Genomic DNA, 20,529 nt, shown 5'->3' with positions numbered 1-20,529 from the left:
CCGGATCTAAATTTCCCTGCCATCCCTGCTTCTATATCCAGAGATCACTAAGCTGATGCTACCACAAGTGCTACAGTCACCCTCTGACTAGAGGTGTTGGCTCATTTACTATCTGCCAGAATGAGGATGAAATCCCAACTTGAAAGCACACCACCATACTGATGGAGTGGAAGGACTAAGCCCAACAGTGTTGAGGCTACAGAAGACTCAAAGTCTGATCTTCCAAAGAGACAGAAATAAAATAAAGTAGAAATAAGGTATCTATCACATGCAAGTCAAAATGGTAAATTCCATTTTAAAAAAGAGACTCTTCCACAACACTTCAATGCAATTTTAGGGTCTTTTGTTCCCCCTTCTTTTCAGTTTCTATCCTTGCCATGTAACAGGTTTGTTTTATAGCTTTGAAAGACCTTTATCATACTTCTCTATGTTATTCACATGCCAGCACTACACTGCTGATGTTTTTGTTTTCATTTGCAATGTCTCAGTGGATTTCAGTTTCTAATGTTAAATGGAACACCTACTGATATGTCATCTTTAACGACAAGTTGCTTATCAAGAAAAATACTTAAAACTTAATAAGCTTCTATAAAGCCAGCACCCCAGAACCTTCAGAAATGTCTGACAAAATCCAGCAACCAAGTCTTTGAGTATAATTTAAGCCAACTCATTTCAGTTCCATTTGATGAAAAGAAAGGAACATAAGTTGCCATTATTTACAGGGTATCAGTACCTGGCTGACAGACAGGTGGCTTCTGCTTCATTATTTGGAATTCAGCTAACCTATTGCAAAAAGGGTCACAGGGTGTTCTTTCCGATTTGTGCATTACAATGGTGCAACCTTTCAGGTCTTCACCCATACAAGTACTTACTAATTCTGCAGTCGGGACCAGCAAACCCAGGCGCACATTCACATCGAAACCAATTCACACCATCAACACAGATGCCTCCGTTGTAACTGTAAAAATAATAAACCGATCATTACACCAAGCATTCACAGAGTAGATTCACCAGTCTAAAGATGAGCAAAAACGACAGGTCTCATGCGGCGTGTTCAAATGCAAATTTCTATTGTCCCTATTCATAGCACTTTCTCACTATTCAACAATGCAGAATTAAAAAGTCCCTGCTAATTCATAATATGAGTCTACTTAATAAGCCATCTACATTGTTTCATTGGTCTCTAACTAAAGCTTTGTTAATTAAACCTTCTGCTGCTGTTTAGGGCAACGATCTATTCCCATCAACAGAGAAAGCACAGTGTTAGATAAACAATATTGCTTAGTAAGTCACCTGTTAAAACAGCAACATCCTATAAAAGCATGTGCATGCATGGGGAAGTATATCAACAGAACTCAAGGAGATGCAACAGCATTGTAAAATGAGTATGGAGAAAGCCCAAGCTTTTGTAAGTTTTTTTTTTTAATACAGGAAGTACAGGTTATTGCATCAGAATGGACAGCAGAGAAAGATAAGGTAGACGGTTTGCTTCATCCACATATCAGTATTTTTCCCCTTCAACCATAAATATCAACCTCTGTATTTAAAATACTCTCATTGTATCTTCAAAAAAATTAGTTTAGTTTTAAAAACACATTTATACATAGTATTTGATCTAACAGCACATTCTTATATTACCTAAAATTATTTATTGTAAACTAAAAGGTTTTGATTTCTCATTTTTTATTCTAAAACTCAATTGTAGATACTTGAAACATATAAAGTCCGATTTGTTTCATATCAGAGTAACTTATTAGTCAGTTCTGGCACAAAGACTACACTAAAATACTTTTATCTGTTCATATATGAATCAACTCGGGATTGTTTTGTGGTCTTTGTTGCTGTCAAGGAATAGATAATGCATGGCAAAAAATTGTTTTAAGATTTTTACAGAGGCTGGCTTCAATTATTTTAGGGTTGAATTAGTTCTAATCTTGAATGGAAATCCGTATTACTGTGCTCACTGTTATTTTCACAATAGGTACAGAACTGGTGTTCGCATACTTACCATGGATGAGGGTTGCAGTCATTGGTATCTATAAAAAAGAAGAATACAGACTAGTGTAACTAGTGGCATATTTATTTTCTAATGTATGATAGTATAGTTCAAGAGACACTACATTTGATAAGGAAAGCAAAGAACAATAATACAGAATTGAATGTTTTCTTCCACACTTGTAAAGAAAGTACATCAATTAGACCTAACAGACCAATGAAATACCTTAAATTCTATGAATAGACTGACAAATGCAAAATTTTACAACTTCAGTGTATTTTGATACATCAATAGCACAGACTGATACGCAGCATGATGGCAACGTAACAGAAATAAAATAGGGTATCGGTTGCATTGGTAGTGGATAATTCTACCTGGCTCTAAAAGCTTTTAAAGGATTACTACTACTTTGGCACTTCATATGTATATGTGCAACTAGCCAGATTTCTAAAACAAATCTTTCCCATTATAAACAGCTCTGAATTATTTGTTTGCATTTACACTAGCACTGTCAGCTTTAAAACAGCTAATTAGGGCATACATCAATACAACAGTAAGTTCACAGTAGATTTGGAGTAAAAGCAGAGCTCAAGTTTATACTCTCCCCCCCCCCCCCCTCTATGTTACAGCTTGGGGGCCAGGGGGGAAATCAAACTTGCAAGCTTTACTCCACCTAACCAATTCATTGTATTGGTATGTTGAAGTAGTTAACTGCTATCCTCAGAGGAAAATGATGGAATATACACTACTGCCTGCCTTTCCACATACTTTTCTTTATTAAAATTAGTATTTCTGCGAGGATTTTTTTTTTTTTGCTCTGTACATGTTCCCAAAAATTCTATTTCTATAAGAGGCTGAAAGTCTTATTTTGGCAGAGACTAGATGCAAAAAGAAGCATGACAAGTTCTTCATTCATTACTCGAACATCATCATCTTTACCTACCTCCCACCCTGAATGATTCAGATATTTTGGCACATGAACTCTATAAACTTGCTTTGTTTCATTTAACAGCTCTGTGCCAGACACTCCTAATATCCCAGGGGAACGCAGGGGAAGAAAGGAGAAAAGCCTTACTCTGTGTGCATGTCCGTCCTTCCCATCCTTCTTTGCAGATGCAAGAAAAGGAATCTCCACTGCCAACACATGTTCCACCATTCATGCACGGGTTTGGAATACAGCTGCTGTTTTTAGCTTTGAAAACAGAAAAGGTCTCTGTTTAGCACAGAAAACAAGAAGTATCTATCATCTGGATATGTCAATATCACAATCCTGAATAGCATTTTAGTCAACAGTGCAAGACTTAGAAGAGAGTCAAAAGGTTCCAAAAACAGTCACATCGCACCATAAACTCTCACCTATCTTCACTGTCATCCCAATTCAATTGTTTGATTAACCATGAAGTTTTATAAGAAAAGATTATCTATTTTTTCCCCATCTGTGTAAGCATCCTTCAAATACTGCTAAATTCCTACTTTGACAGTGAGTTACCCAGGTCATGAGGTGTACTTTATAATAAAATACTAGTATTCAAAATGCAGATTGTGATTAAATGCCACAATTGTATCTAAAAAGTAGAAAAACTATACTAAATTACCTTCATCCAACTTCTTGGTCCTAATGGAAGTTTTATATTCAGAAAAGTGTACCCCGGAGATTACATTCAATCCCCTAAAAGATCAAGTGTTGCTCCCTACAGCAGGCAGTAACCCTGCAAATTCCCTAGGAAGAACCACTTCATTTCATTTTTCCTGAATATGTCTGCTCATACACCTCTTCAACACAAACTTATTCACATTATGAACCTTCAAGCAAAGTGGGGGACTAGGTTCCTAAGAAAACCTTTACACAGGGTCTCTAAAGACTAATAGAGAACTCAAGACACAAGTCCAACTGTTTCAAATCTGCTCAGGAGAAGCTATGTAAAAGACCATGTAAGCAGCCTGCGGAGAACAGCTTCCTAAAAATCAGTATCATGTCAGGTGAGCGGAAGAAATTACTCTAAACTTCAGTCACCAGCCAACTGCAACAGCTTTGAACTAGCCAGCTAGAAGAACAGTGTGCCTATTTACTAAACAGTTAAGTATTATTTAAACACTTGTACTTCTGTCTTTACCTGCAGACAATTTAAAAAGCTTACCAGTGTTGCAGGTACTTCCTATCCATTCTGGAGGACATGAACAGCGGAATGTATCTCCATCATCATAGCATGTTCCACCATTGCTACAAGTATTCGCATCACATTGGTATTCACCTATATATCACAATTAAACAGTTTTGATTTCCATTGGTCTTGCTGAATTTTAAGACCAGGTACTTTTTAATCACAAAGTTACTTTTAAAGAGACTTCATATTTAAATGCAACAGTACTAGAAACGCATAGTTCCACTTGCTGTGTTACAGTAAACAACCAAAAGAGAGGAATCTAAGGGCATCTCTTACAACACTATTTCACTACATGAAGGAATACATTTTTTAAATGTTCCATTTTGTTGCTGGGAAACTGGAAGAGGTAATGAAAATACGCCTATTATTTCACTGTAATTGTTTTATTTTAAATTTCAGGAACTCTAGTCTCATGAGAAGAAAGAAAACAAATCTTTGGGTAAACTAAAGATCAAAGTAAAGAACACTTACGTGAATGGCAAGTTTTGCCTTTCCAGTCATTCTTACACTCACAATAGAAGTCATTTACCAAATCAATGCATCGGCCACCGTTGTGACATGGGTTAGGAGAACAGTCATTGAAATCTAGAAAAAGAGTTACTTAAATTAGATGATCTAGCCTAGCTATGGCCATGAGAAAGGATAAAATACTTTTTTATAAAGGAAATAAATTGTGTACTATTTAGGAAGACAGCGTTCCTAGTTATTATGGGATTATCTTTATACAAGCAAGGAGAACACTGATTTAATACAGAACAACATGAATTATGAAAGATTTTCTGACAGCTTAAGAGAAAAAGTATTATTCAGTATGGCTTCTAAGCAGAGCACCAAAGTAATTTCATTTTTCCAGCAAACAGCTGTATTCTGAACTTCAGAGAAAACTTCCTAGTAGGGACCACAATGTCCTGAAAAGGAGCCCTAACCCAGGACATCCACATAAGACAGTTAAGGCTCCCTCTCCTGCTTTATGTCTCAAAATAGAGAGTTAAAGCCATTAGATGGCTGAACCATATATACACATACATATATGTGTGTGTATGCACACATTAAACATATACATACACATGAATTTTATAGAAAATTCTCCTCACTTGAGACAAACGTTTTAATAGGTAGAACATAATTATTCCAGACCAAACTTCATCTAGACCACACAAAAAGCTCTTTTGATAGTGATAGCTGCCAAAAGCTTCTGTCTTTATTTCACATCTCAATTGGTGCATGTCCTGTAGTAAGTCTCAGCAAGTCCTTGTCCTCATGTTTTAGAAGGGGCTTCATTCAGAGTAGAAAAAGAACCAACCGCAGTTTCCTCTGAGGTAACTTAGCCATGAACTGGCCTAGTACACTTTGTCAACTAAGGCCCAACACGTCTCAAGACGTACTCATGATATTTATTGAGTAAAAATTCAGGCTTCAGCAGTTCTTTTCTTACTAAAGGAATACATATTAAATTCATAAATTCCTTCAGTAAGGTGGAAGCACATTATAGCTTGCACTGGCTTAAAGCTAAAAAGCTTTTCAAGTTTGGAAACTACTGCACATAAGTAGACTGGGAAAGGGAGAAACTTTTACGTACAGTAAGTACTAAGAAGTACATATGCTAATAGCAATAAAAGCAGTATAATGAGTAGACTCCTAACAGGGTATATTCACTTTTGCCTCTCAAGAGAAAAAAGTTCTCTCCTCCTGAGATATATCCTGTACTATACCAAAGAATCAGATTACAGTCCTATTAAAGGAACTGAGCCTTTTAGAGCTGCTACCGAAAAACCTTCTTGAAAATACTTTTGCAAACAACACTGGGTAGACTATAATTACAGAACAGAGAAACTACCCATTATTATTAACCACATACCAACCATCGCTGTTAGAGCAAAGCTGTAGTATTTGACCCTGCAACGCTTGGCAGTACTCACTTGTGTCACACAATTCTCCTTCCCAGCCACTTGAGCAGAAACATCTAAATGAATCAACTTCATCGATGCATGTCCCACCATTCTTGCAAGGTTTCCCAAGACAATCATTGATATCTATGACAAAAAGTCAACAATTATTGCTCAAGGATGTCTTCACCTACCTAGAAGGCTGATCTACACTTGTGTCTTTAGGAAAAGCAGCACAAAGTTATACTCCATTTGTACATATATAGTAACAGCTCAAACATCTGTTTTCAAGCCTGGTAAGGTTTCTAGATGTATTCTCTCTCATGTAGCAAGTCAAATCAGAGCATTAAGTTTACGTGACAAAAATATCCAGGTGTTCAAAAAAATACCGTGAACAGCAATACACATGCTCCTAAGCTGTGCTGTCAATGTGTCTGTCCTTTATCATCCCCATGTTGCAGAAATCCATGGCTTCTCGTAAGACTGTACACAAAGGTAGTGGGTACAGACACATTCACATTGAAGTTGGACTAAAACCAGTTTTCTTTCAAAGAGGAAGTGTGAACCAATACAAAGACAACTGTTACCAGAAGAAACTGGATTTCAAGCAGTACACCTGAAACAATGCTCTATGCAACTTTATTAAAATCTTAATGTTTTATTTTATGTTGTAAAGCTTCGTAACAAAAATTTTAAGAAAGTTTTAGAGCAGCAAAATAATTTAGAAGAAACTCCTACTTACTTTCATGACAGTATACTCCAGTAAAACCTCTTTCGCAGGCACAAGTAAAATTCCCTCCTGGCTGACTAATACACCGTCCATGAGGCCCACAAACATTAGATGAAATGAAACGGATTCCTTCTTGGGTAGCATTAGTGAAGACTTCTATTGTACAGCTGTCTATTACTGAGAATGAGAAGTATATCATCAGGCTAATAATCTGCATCACCAATCAGTTTTTAGTTTTAAAAAAGTATCAAAAAATTAAGACAATCACAATTTAAAAGCTATGTTAACTATAAGTTACCCTCTAGCTCTTTATAAGTAATGACTGTTACAAGCATTTCTTCTCACTGCCTCACTATTTCACAAAGTCCAAGCAAGTACAACAAAAATGTTTCTGCATTATGCTATTTCCAGAAATACTACTTTTCTTTTTTAATGCACCACCGATACATTAAGACAAGTTTCTGGACAACAGCAGGTACCTTTACAGGAATTGTTCTTGCAGTGGTCCTTGAGATGAGAACAATTCTTTCCATCATAGTCATCAGGGCAGGCACAGTAATAATCTCCTCCCAGATCATAGCATTTAGCCCCATTCTGGCAAGGGTTAGGTTCACAGAAATCAATATCCATCTGTAAGAGACCATAGTTAGCAGCAGCTGCTTCATTTCCCAGGAGCAAGCAGCATTATCTGTATTGCTAAAGGCACAGATAAAGCTGATTTACAAGGAACCTCAAGTTTTAGGAAGGTTTATGAAGCATATATATTGCATTCCATCCTGCAACAGAGGGAGAAACTTCAGGTTATTTTAGGCAATCCTAACACAAAGCATTTCTGATACTGCTAAAAAGATATTCCTTTGCAGGAGGTTGAATAAGCACATTTGCAATAACTTAGTTAGCCAAGAACAAGCCATTAAGAGACATCTTACTGTGACTATTCTGGATCATTGTAAGTCACTTCTCTGTCCTTCACACCCACCTACTAAGTGCTATAATGCAAGTTAAATACCAGTGCACTTGTCAACTTTGTGTCTGCAAGACACTTAAAATACACAGAACCTTAAAAAATTCCTATTTTCTAGAGCAACTTCTAGAAGCAAAAATCCTATTTCTAGAGCAAATCCTATTTCTAGAGCAACTTCTCTTCCCATCTCAATTAACACAGAATTTATTACAGAACCACATAGCTTGCAAGGGGCCATAGCTTGCAGAGGTCAGCTACTCCCACCCCCTGCTCAAAGTAGGTCTAGTTAGACCAAGCTGCTCAGGGCCTTATTCTTACAAATACTATCACCATGCCAATTATACACACAGAAATACTAGGTACATTTTGAACACTTCTTACCATCTGATTAAAAAAGCAAAATTTAAACCTAGCTTTCATAATATAACACAGACAAATTGCTGTAGCAAAGCAGTTCTGCTTCTTCTGCATCTTAAGATTGACACACAAGATCACCAATTGGTGATACCCTACATTGGCCTCAAGATCCACAAGCAGCCCCAAAAGGGATATTGTTACATCACAGTATCTTTCCTCCAAATTGTTATTCTTAAGGATTGTTTTCCTCCCCTCAAGCAAGTTTTTCCCTTTTCACATCTCTCTTGTGAGATAGCTTTCTCAACCTTACAGACTTAATTTTAAGTCCAATAGTGGATTTGGTCACTGTTTTCAGTAGTTCTGTAGCTAAATAGGAGAAAAATTCAAAGCTAACCAAAACAGAAGGAACACAAATGGTGTTAAGTATTTAATTCAGAGGAGCACATACAATTCCAGCTGTAATAGAGAGATCTTCAGCAAGCTATTTCATGCTCTGATATGGAACATTCAAAGCAAACTAAAAAAATAGCTAAGGTCTGAGAAAGATTCTCAGATCTCCTCTATCAGATGTCTCCATTTGTTTCCTTCCATTAGTGTAAATTTCCCCTTCCCAATGCAAGTTCAGTAGCTGGTACTTTAGCATCTGGAATCAATGGTAGATATTTCCTGCAACACGCAAAGGCAAGCAGCCAACTCCCCCCTATTATTCAGACAGATTTGCTAAAACTTTAATTACACAGTATGGTATGAATCAGCCAGGAGTAGAGCACTCAAGCTATGATCCTTATGTAGAAATGGTACACGAGCTATTAGGTACTGCACCAGTTTTATTAAACTGGTCAGTATCTGCAACCCTTTTTAATTTTGAATAAAAGGAGGATATTGTTTCTTTAACAATGCAACTAATACAGAATAAAATTACTTCGGCATTTAAGAGAGATCACTCTAATGTCCTCCATGAAGAATTCTGGAGCAAATCCAGCCAAATTCTAATCCAATGCCTCCAGTTGACGCTGCCTTGCTAACCATAACACTTACATGAATTTGGCTATCAGCGAAAGCCAGAAAGTACATACTTAGGGCAATGTAATTTTACAATGAAAAGTCTAATGTCCTCCCTAGAAAGAAACAGATCTTCACTATCATGAAGTACTTTATGAATTGTCAGTAGCACTTCAGCATTTCAGTTCTGAATCCTTATTTAAGCACTAGAACTATGTGTTCCTAAAATGATCTCAAACAGAAAGTTCCGAGAGCCAATACTTGTGTATCTACCTGCCTTTAATTATGCAGATACTCCTACCGACAGCAGTAGGATTACTTGAAAGGTAATTCAATTATGTAGTTCAGAGTTACTAGGATGAAGACATAAAACATTCTAGTGTAACAAAAGGGCACAAGTCCTGAAAAACGCAAAAGAAAATGTTTCAAGCTTCAGGAAAACTTGCAGCCTTGAAACATTTAGGAGAGCCAACACCTATGTGCAACAACTTGCAGTTTATCAGGCTGTAAATTCAAGTGTTGCAGCTACTATGACAGCACCGCACAACAAATTTGCTTATTCAGAGTGTCAAGTAACAGCTACGTTAGTCAGTAATGCTTTAGCCTTGGGTTACTCCCATTTAAACCCAGAGATATGTTTCTTTCAAGAATTCAACCCATGAAAAGTATTGCAGTAATGTCACCACTGCCCTCACCTCACAGAAGACTCCTGAGAAGCCCTGTGAACACAGGCAACTGAATCCATTCATCAGGTCTTTGCAACGGCCTCCATTTTGGCATGGATTACTTTCACACTCATTTGTTTCTGTCTCACAGTTTTTTCCTGTGAAACCATGAGGGCATAAGCAATGGTAACCATTCACTTCATCCTTCACCGAAGGGGAGAAAAAAAAAAGGCAGAAGTAGAAAGATTTGTTTATTGATAAAACTTACACACAAGAATTCAAGTTATTTCTATATTCTGGATTTGTGAACAGTAGTAGCACCACGTAAAATTTTGTGAAATGGTACAAGAGCCTGCAAGTGCAACATTACATTTTTAACATTTAACCTCATTTAACCAACTTGTAATTGCAAACTATAAAACTCATAACTAGCCAGAACAAGATTTATTTTCAGCATGGCATGTAATAAACAAGAGTTACCTTACAAGTCCCTCCATGTTGACATTGTCCATGACAGTCATTAATATCTATGGATAAAATACGTAAGGCATTAGAATTTATACTGGAAGACTAAGCTATAAACTATAGGTCTAGCATCAAAACGCAAACCGAGAGATTTTCAGAAAGGGTTTTTCTAGACATTTCAATGGAAAGCAAGTATGCTTGATGTCTTAAGAGAGTCTTGTTTTAAAGAATACGTAAGAGAAAATTACATATTACATATTTCTATTACAGTGTAATAGAAACTAAAGCAAATGCTATCAGCTCGTTTCATATCTAACGTTTTAGCTAAGAAGTATTTTAAATTGAATCAGTACATCATATCATTCAGAATCAGGGATGAGTGAGTACGGAGAGATTTGAGAGCTATGCAAGTGTATATCTAAGCTTATTTTAATACCAATTACACCTCTAAATAAATTTTCAAACAGTATTTTCAATTTACACTACTGGAAGTTAGGAAAATCCTGACAACAGGTATTTTTATTGTACATGCACATATACTATCATTCATCATAAAGCCTTTTTTTAAAGAATAAAGCATCCTATGGTCAACATATATACACTAAAGAAATACTAACTGATATGACAATTTACTCCTGTCCATCCTGGAATGCAGTCACAGTAATATCCACCAATGAGATTTTTGCAAGAGTAAGCATTAACACAGGGTTTCCCCTCACACTCATTAGCATCTGTGAAAGAAGATAAAAGAAAGAAGAGAATAAAGTACAAACCCAGAAACAGATTACCACAGCACCAAGCAAAGTTTCCATGCAATCAAAGCATCAGAAGCTCATATTATACATTGGTAGGGCACTAAAACCATTTACATACCACAGGTTTTTAATGCATACTTGTCTAGAATAGCACATGCATGTTCTCTTACTTTCCCCTTTGCCAAAACTCAAAAAGGTAATATGTTAGTCAGGGCAAATCCCTTCCTTGCCTCCGTAAGCTTATAGTCACTGTTCTGCCACCATGAAAAAGGAGCTACCATCACCAAGGCGGTATTTTGAAACAGAAAAGTTATCGGGCATTCTAGAAGAACTATTATAAGTAAGCTTAAGTTTGGGCTTAAGTAGTTACAGGTTCACTTGAAACTTCTGGCTTTAAGTTCTACTAAAGAAGATCTAAGATACCAATAGCAACACATATCTTCAATGTTTTCTTCAACAAAAGTCGTATCAGAAGCACACTTACACAGAGTTATTAATTATTTAGGAATAATCTCCACTGGCCTTCAAAACTTTAGAAGGTAATTACTTACCAAGCTGACATGTTGCTCCAATCCACTGTTGTGGACATATACACTCAAATGCATTAATACCATCAATACAGGTCCCTCCTTGAGCACAAGGGTTAGATGCACATTCATCAATATCTGGAAATTCAAAGTGTGCCTTCCATTACATGGTTTAAAATTTGGCTTAACCTGTGTTTGTTTTTTAAGTTATTTTGAGATGAAGGGGGAAAACGTACAAACAAATAAGCTTAGGAACAGACTAACATTTCTAACTTAATTTTTACTTAGGCTTTTCTCATATCTTTGAGACAGAAAATTTCAGAGCTCCTCTCTCCCCTATCTGCAAACAGCAAGATCATTCAGATAATCTGTCAACGATTAACACATTCACTGAAAGTCACGTTCCTAGATCATGACACAAGTTTAGGCGGTACTTTTTTTTAGGATAGTTCCTGTTGAAAAATGGATAAAAATCCTGTGTTCCAAATCACAGGCAACATACAAACCAATTACATCGGTCAATAATACATTTCAACCACTTCCCTGTCTTCCAAACCAGACACTTAAGCATTTAATCGAGTAATCTACTCTTCTACTACTTTAAGAAGGGGAAAACCTTTCCTGTTCACATTAACATCGCTTAAAATGAATCCATGCTGTATTTTGCTTTAGAGCGGCTAAAGAGTCAGAAATTGTCCTATAAGCTTTGGCAACAGGGCATTTCTTTGCATATGGTCCAGCTATGCTTTTGATAACCTGTACATTTCAACTGCATCAAATAGATACTGCTGGCTGCACAGTACCATTAATTTTTTCAGAGGTTCCCAATGCATAGCTGTTAAAAGACAGGTAAGGTAGAAGACTACCACTAAATTCCATACCCACAGAGCATGATTGTCAAGTAAGCTGTATCAACCCTTCCAACCCAATGGGTCAGTCATCAGCAAATGCATACCCACCAATAGCACATGTTGGTCCACTCCACCCTGCTGGGCAGTGACACTTGAAGCCTGATGAAATTTCGTGACAAATTCCACCATTAGCACAGGGATTAGATACGCAAGCATGCTCCGCTGGGAAGAAAGAGGGAAAGAAATTCTTGCTAAGTACTCTTCCAATATCAATTAAGGAGAACTTACGTGGTTAGAAATTGCATTCTGATTGAAGTGACCAAAAGCATGAGCAGTAGAGGTGTGCCTGTACAGAAGTTTGGAGCCTCCCTCTCCCAGCTGCAGAGAGTAAGATTCCCAGTAGGAGACTGAAGCAGGATTTTATTGAAGGTGCATCATCCTTCATATCTACTGACCAGAAAGCCTGGAGGCAGACAAGTCACTCATATCTCAATATCCCAAGAGCTAGAGAAGCTCCCCATTAACCTACTGCTTCCAGCCACGCACTTCCACCTCGGGAGTGCTCCAGCACTTTTTTTTTTCCTTGAGTGAGACAAAACAGACATACTGTATATACAGAGGTCTGAACAGTAGTAATAGTTTAAGTACCAAAGGTCTGTTTAGCTTCATTCTAATACTGTTCCTTAGAAACAGCAAAGTATAGAGCTACTTGCAATTATAGGCAGTACTGTTTGTTGTCACTCCATGTAGGGCTGTAACACTTGCAGAAGCTGCACTAAGCAACAATCAAGTTGACGGAGGACAAGTTGTATGCCATCACTTTTGATATTTTCCTCTCTCAGAAGCCAAGGAAGCTTTTGGAAAGAAAACAATCCGCTTGAGATAAGACTTTCTAATTGTTGCTAGCATTTATTTTTTGGAATCTTTCTTTCAGGGCTGTTATCTAGTTTGCAAACTGAATTTACATTGCCTAGGATGTTAGGTACCAGTACCTAAATATACCTCATATACCAATCTACTGCTAATAACCAGTATAGAACTCAAATGTATGGCTCCCTTTATCACTGCCTCCTCATCTGGAGAGCCAAGGTGCTTCCCCACAACTTTCAGGGCCAGCTAAGACAAGATTTCGTCCATTTTAGCCAAAACTTTGCATCACATTCTACCAGCTGAAGCAAAATTCAAGTTTTGATAGTATCATTAATACCACACAGCACTTTATAGAAGTTCAAAGAAGATCTACATCCTGATAAACGTGAAAACCTTCTACTGATAATAGTTTAGTGAACTTAAGGCCAAAAAATGGGTTCTTTCCATCTCCATTTACAACTGCATCAGGGAATAGCAAAATTCAAAGTGAGAAGACTGGGAATATCACATTTTAAAAAAGGATTTAACAATCCATCACGGCAAAGGAAGTCACTGCAGAACACCCAACTGAATACGACAGGTGACAAAACTGAACGGAAAGATTTGATGTTTGGACAAAAATGAAAAATTTAAAGCAAAATAGAAAAGAAATAGAAATTGCACACTTGCCCCTTTATCTCCTGAGACAGAATAGTCAGGAAACATCTCCAAATACCAAAATAGTCTGCAGTACATGAAAATTTTGGTCTTTGTGTAACACATACAGATATACATGGAAAAAAGCAATACACTATCTTTGAGGTGTGGTTGAGATAGGAAGCAGTTTTTCATGTTGGATAGACACAGATCTGTTAAATTAGCCAAGAAGGCATACTTCATCAGAAATATAGTTTAAATGCTTTCCTCCATTTTGCCAGTGGGAGCAGGGAATACTTAACTTTTCATTTAGACTGCTCAAGATGACTCTGTAGGAGGGCTTGAACATGTTTCCATAGTAGTTAACATCTGCATCATTAATCCAAATGTATTAAGAGTCCCATATTAAAAGATGATTTTAAAAAAATCAAGTTTCAGTTGATCAAAAAGGACAGTCAACACATTCAGGCAGCTAAAAATCGGGCCAAAATCCCACACCACAGTTAAAACTGAAGTGTCCATCACTACTACCTTCCTTAGTTGCCAGCTTGTATAAGATGCACATTTGCAAGCAAGCCAGAAGACAAGAAAATGGGTAGCAGGGAGAAACAGGGAAAGGTGCACCTGTAACCCATTTCCATGAGACTACAGCCCAATTGCACGCGTGGATTAAGGAAGGGAAGAAATACTCTCAGTCTTATCTAAATCCAAGGGAAACTTGCAGCACTTCTGTTGTCTTCAGTGGGTTTCTGAATAGCCAGCCTAAGGCACTAGACAGGAGAGATGGAGCTTGCATAACCCCACTGTCACACAAAGTAACAATCAAGTTGAAAGGACAACTTGCACACCACCACTTTCCACACTTCCCCTCTCAGAAACCAAGCTAGCTTCTGGAAAGGAGAAAACAACCCCTCCACTCCACAAAAAAAAAAAGCAACAATGAGCATATAAAAATGCCACCTGGCTAACTAGAACGTAGCCATGCCTAAAACAGTTTCAGATTTCTGAAGATACATGCAATATCCAGAAGTACCAATTTCGCAGTTCTTTCCAGAGTAGCCATCTGGGCAAGCACAGCGATATTCGTCTGGTTCAGTATTCATACACGTTCCACCGTTCAGGCAGGGATGGTGATTTCCACAGTAATTCAGATCTGGACAGAGAAAAGTGTCAATTGACAGGGAACACAAGTCTCACCACTTTAATCCCTAGTCAGACGTACAGATGCCTTTCTGGCTTGAACATCATTCACCCACATCATCCCCATATTCCATTAGCTAGCCTGTCATCTCATTACTATCCACAGAACAGGGAAGGATGAGCAAGAGACAACTGTATGTGTTAGAAGAGTCGGGACCATTCCAAGCCTTTTGTCTTAAACTTCCTATACTTATTATATTTAGGCACCATCTGCCAGAAAAGAATTAGGCACAGAAATACTCAGGTAGTTGCACACTAGCAGGAAAAAAATGGTTAATGAGTTATCAGTTAATCATGCAACTTTACTTATTTTTCCTGTACATTAATGTTAAGTACCTTTGTTACAGAGCAGGCCACCCCAGTTGGTTTCACAATTACACTGCCATGGTTCATTACAGCTCCCATGAGCACAGCCTGGGTAGCGGACACACTCATCACAGAACTGTCCTTGCCAACCATAATGACACCTAAGATGTAAGTTCACATGTTAAAAAAGTTAGCAACGTGATGCTTAATTATCAGCATTACAGGTATTTAGAACACTACACTTACCATTCTCAAGAACAAGGTCAACTGTTCAATGTGCAGATAAGAAAACTTTATTTCTCCTGCTTAGAAGGGACATACTAGTCCTGTTGAACATCCTTACTGGAACTCATCTTGCTCAACCATATTACACACCATGGCAACAAACAACACCAAGCATTATGTGTTATGAGAACTGTACATAAATTAGTTGTTCTTTCACAAGAAGTCCCATCTTCACATAATCATCTCACACTAGGATAAAAATTGTGATTGGTATAAAAAACTTGAAATTGCTTTTCAAAAGGAGACTGCTGGCTTAGTGCATCAAGCACCATAGCTTTTTCCTCTATGAAGACAGCTTTCAAGATATTAGCTAGTTTGTTCTGGAGCGCTACAGTCTCTTGAAAGACCAGGGCAGCCAGAGATGCAGCTGTCTTGTCAATTTTCTCAGGACTTAGTTTCTCAAGAGAACCCTTTTTACAGATTTATTCTATTATATCCTCAGTGTTCTCTAGTGGCATTATGTAAAGGGTGCTCTTTGGAGAAAGGAGGAGAGAGAGAACAGAAACAAAAGCCATTAATAATTCATTTGTTTTAAACAGAGTTGAAATTCCGTCACAAGATTTCTTCAGAGACCAGTATCTTTATGTTATCTGTAACAGAAGTCTACTAACAGAAGTGACTGTTTATGCTACAGGAAAAGTGTTAAAGTCTGAACTTTAAAAAAAGGAAAACAAAGGTGTTTTTTAACATATATTTCACACACATTTGAATCAAAAAGAAATAGAAAGCTTGCTCTTTTGGGCCAACAACAAAAAAGTGTTCTGCCTGTTTTAAATTGTTTATAAGAAATACTCTTAAGAGCCATACTAGCAACAGAGATGCATAAAAACACACTGAATGGGAGTTGGGCACATGCATGCCAGTGGAGCCCTAATGCCTAGGGGAAAAAAAGCATTAGAAAGGAAACTGTACTTTTTCTACATTTAACACCACCATTCTATTATCAACGTGCTTTGAATACCATAAAGGAACAGAAATAAATTATTAAATGTTTGGGGTGTGGTGAGAGAAGACAAGAAAAAGAAGTAAAAATGAGGAGTCTTGGTTCCTTGTGAATCAATCCACTTCCACCATTTCAGTATGCTGTATCAATCCCCAGAGGAACAGAACAGGTTATGCTGGCAGCATATTTAAATCTCTACTATTTACATAGGCAGAAGGAATCTAGATACAGATCTTTGCAAGATGATTTTTTTTTTTTATATAAAAGTTCCAGAACTACTTTGAGTTCTTAGTCCCAGAATCTGCTCCTCATTCAAAACCTCACAGTTGTGGGATCCCTAAGGAGAGCCTCAGCTGTGTACCTAGTCCAGAGGCCTCCAATCACTCATCTAAGCAAGGCTGTCAGAAGCCTGGAGAACATACATATTTCAGAAGCAGCTTTCTTTTGCTGTATTAGCAGTAAGAGGAAACAAATACTGCTCCTGCTAAATTTGATCTCTTCCTTCCTCCTCAAGGACAGAAAAATCTTTTCAGGGGCTGGTAATAAACAATAAAAAAAAAAAAGCACTGTAACTCACTTTACTGGCCCCAACCCAAATCTTCATCCATGCCAAACCTGGCACTACTGCCAGTGATTCACCATGACTATCCTAGCCAGAGCCAACTCCCCACCCACATATAACATGCATTTTCAAGGGCTGAAAGTCTGCATCACAAAGCAAATAATCACAATAACTCAATTTGTTTTCCATACCCAAAGGATAACAAGTTTCTTTGTTTAACACTGCGCTGGTGATTAAGAGTGCAAAGAAAAATACAGTCACCTTCTTAGAACTTGAAGGCATCTTAAGCACCTACTTGAGTTTGTAGGTATGCTTGACTGCATTAAAATTAATTCAGCAGAAAAGGGTTGCTGCTTTTTCATGGTATTCCATACCATCAAAGTTTACTGTTAAAGTTACCACCAAGCCTGAGGGAAATAGTTTCTATAGGCTAAAAGCAGTCCAAAGGAACACAGTGTTTACAAGTCAAAAGGTTACTATGTGGTAAGCTGATCAGCCTTCAGTTTACAAGGAAGAGTAAATTAGGATTTCCTCTTGAACAGGAAGTCTGGTCGCATCCTACATTAGCAGGTGCTAGAGCAGCTTTAATTCCACTTCCTTCTAAAAAGATAATGTTTACACGGATCTCAGCTCAACCCTAGAGCAAGATGTGATCAATACAGTGAAATTAATTCAGAAACGGGTACGTTGTCGTTCATGAGAAAAATACCAAGCCACAACACAAGGATGAAAAAAAGTTAATGATCCACTATGAGAAGCCCAAAAGGTACAGATACAAAAGCAACATCATCTACAAAAAAAACAACACCCCAGAATTCCTTTTCAAGTAACAACCACTTGTGTGAAAGCCAAAAGGAAATTGCTAGTGTAGTTAATGGTGGGCCAAAGTAATTTCTTCCCTGCCCCCCCCCACCCCAGTTGAGAATAATTTGTTGGAAGTTTCTGCAATCCTAAATTTTTCACATCTGAAAAAATAAAAAAGCCGAATTTAGAGAATTCATAAGGATTCCCATTGTTCAACAGACAAAGAAAATTCTTATTGGAATCAAGATTCTACTTCCTTTGTCCTTCCCCTCTGCTGACTTCATTGGCTCTAACTCATCTTTACAACCAAACGCACGCAAAACAAAATCAGAGATGGCTTAATCTTAGCCCTTGCTGGGTTATTAGCAGTACAAAAGCAGCTACCATAAATAGATTGTTACAGTTTAGTAACTTCCTGATGGAAGGTTGAAGTACAGGCATCTGCTCCCAGACCAAAGCGTCCCTTCAGGTCAGGATTAACACAGACAGAGCGCAATAGGAATAGAAGAACAATTGCTAGTTATTTTGAAACCAAGAACTTGCAGAAAAGATCATGATAATTCTACAGACATGCTTCACAGCTTCCATTTTCCTTAGGAGAGTCTGGTGGCAATAGAAAACGAGAATTTAAATACAAGGCTGGAGGAAGGAGAGGTGGCAGGAGTTAATATTAGCAAAGCTTCTAGATAACATTTCAGTCTTAAGATTAGAGAAACTGCAACTGTGCAGGAAAAATACTATTGTCATTGACAAGTAGATAAAGTCACAATAATTCAACTCATAGTGTACACTTGGTTACAATAAGCAAGTGGGGCTTCCAACAGCTAAATTCTGGGACAAGGAAGAAAGACCTTCTACAGTAAATCTCAATGTGTTTAAAGTAGTAAATTTAGTATCAAGGAATCCTACAGAAGCACCCGTCATTACGCACAGTTCAAAGATACCTATGTACTCAGAGGAAGGAGCAGGGGGGAAGTGGAGAAAGGAGAAATAAATAGAAGATTTGGGTTTTTTGCCTTTCCTGGGGCTATTAAAAAAGCTAAACTGGTCAAGTTCAATAAATAGGAGATTTTTCTACAGAACTATGCTTTCCGTATATTCTTCTGAAACAGTTATAATCAAGGAAAAAACTGATACTGGTCTTTGCTTTCCTCTGAGGTTGTTTGTGTTATAATTATTTAGTGAAAGCTAGGTTTAAATTGAGCATTTCCAAATCAGATGGCACAAGGTGTTCAAAGATCCCATGTTGCTGTATGCAAACAGATAGATTATTTGTGAGGATAAGGCCCTGAGCAATCTGGTCTAACCACACTTCCTTTGGGCAGGAGGTGGGACTTTCCAAACTCCATGATTTTATAACTCCTACAATAGCAGTTATGGAAGCGATGCAGAAAGGCAAAGAGATGTACCCAGATCGTGATGGTCTGTAAACCACGGTCCCTTAGCACCTTGCATGATTATCCAAAATCTTATCCAAAAGGAAGACACCTGTTACATACCAAAAAGTTAGGGTGCTCTCAACAGTCAATATTAACTCAGCTGTTTTGTACTATCTTCACACATGGTTTATCCTCCTGGTTCAATCACTTCTGGTTATTTGGCAGTCCTAGACTTTCTATGCAGAAAGCTCGCCTTGGAAACTTCCTATCACAGGTCTCATCCAATCACTAATCTACTCTGGTTAACGTTAAGAAAAGGCTCATAATACACGAGAATGGGAGGATACCTAAATAAATTCTGTTCTACACCTCGCTACAGAGGTTTGTCAGCACTTAATGCACAAGTACACCTAAACCATCAATGCGAAGGAGATCAAAACCAAACTACTTCTCAAGTCTAGGTCAAAAAGCGGTGCCTAAAAATAAATTGAGAAAGTCCTAGGGAGGATATAGGCAATGTGGTATAAGCCTTTCATTACCACAGGTTACACCTTACTAGTATCTTGCACATCCACAAAAGCTGAAGTGAAGATCATTGTGCCATATTTATACATCATTTTTTAAGCAGGCTTTTTGGAGGGAGCTTCTCCCACTCATATTTCAGCTGGAAGCTGTGGCCAAAACACTCAACACAGGAAAACGAAGCAAAACAGTGACATTAAGAGCAGAAGCAAAACGCATCATTCAGGGGTGGGGGAGAAATAACCCTCTTAAATGGAAAACCACTAAATTTTCTAATGACGTGAACAGGATGGTGTTGCATAGGCCAGAACAATAGCTTTATATTATTTACTTAAAATAACTATAAGAAAGTCTGTTTAATCTTTTAAGAGATTAATTGTTGCATAGCAGGCAGCAACATGGTCTAGCTGTTAGGAGATCCTACGATTCTGAGCATCTGGATTCAATGTTATAGATAGTATGGTACCCACTCACTAAGATTTGTCACGGAAGTGCTTTCTCCACTTTCCTACCTTTGAAATAGGCATGATGATTTTGTGAATAGGGAAGGAAAAGATGCTTATTAATGAACTCAAATCATTTAATTACTTGAAAGCTTGTTGTCTTTTCCTCTCAGCCCCAGCATTCTTATTAGACCAAAAGATACAAGCCTTTCCCTA

At 37.7% G+C, this 20,529-nt stretch overlaps 1 protein-coding gene across 1 annotated transcript in view; it reads right to left on the bottom strand.

Moving 5' to 3' along the window:
- The window catches only part of JAG2 (jagged 2), a 90,880-nt gene that overhangs the window by 10,706 nt on the left and 59,645 nt on the right, over positions 1-20,529 (bottom strand). Inside the window, exons 6-20 of the mRNA XM_009328256.1 lie at positions 15,406-15,536; positions 14,903-15,022; positions 12,472-12,585; positions 11,537-11,650; positions 10,848-10,961; positions 10,246-10,292; positions 9,796-9,969; positions 7,257-7,407; positions 6,790-6,954; positions 6,081-6,194; positions 4,633-4,746; positions 4,135-4,248; positions 3,072-3,188; positions 2,009-2,036; positions 873-958 (exon numbers count right to left, since the gene is read on the bottom strand). Of these exons, the coding sequence (XP_009326531.1) occupies positions 873-958; positions 2,009-2,036; positions 3,072-3,188; positions 4,135-4,248; positions 4,633-4,746; positions 6,081-6,194; positions 6,790-6,954; positions 7,257-7,407; positions 9,796-9,969; positions 10,246-10,292; positions 10,848-10,961; positions 11,537-11,650; positions 12,472-12,585; positions 14,903-15,022; positions 15,406-15,536 (1,703 nt within the window). The remainder of the gene's footprint in view (positions 1-872; positions 959-2,008; positions 2,037-3,071; positions 3,189-4,134; positions 4,249-4,632; positions 4,747-6,080; positions 6,195-6,789; positions 6,955-7,256; positions 7,408-9,795; positions 9,970-10,245; positions 10,293-10,847; positions 10,962-11,536; positions 11,651-12,471; positions 12,586-14,902; positions 15,023-15,405; positions 15,537-20,529) is intronic.

The sequence above is a fragment of the Pygoscelis adeliae genome, unplaced genomic scaffold, assembly GCF_000699105.1.
Source record: "Pygoscelis adeliae isolate BGI_AS28 unplaced genomic scaffold, ASM69910v1 Scaffold130, whole genome shotgun sequence".
In the NCBI taxonomy this organism is placed as follows: Eukaryota; Metazoa; Chordata; class Aves; order Sphenisciformes; family Spheniscidae; genus Pygoscelis; species Pygoscelis adeliae.
The sequence above is the reverse complement of the archived record's forward strand: the minus strand, read 5'-3'. Positions and strand labels throughout refer to the sequence as shown.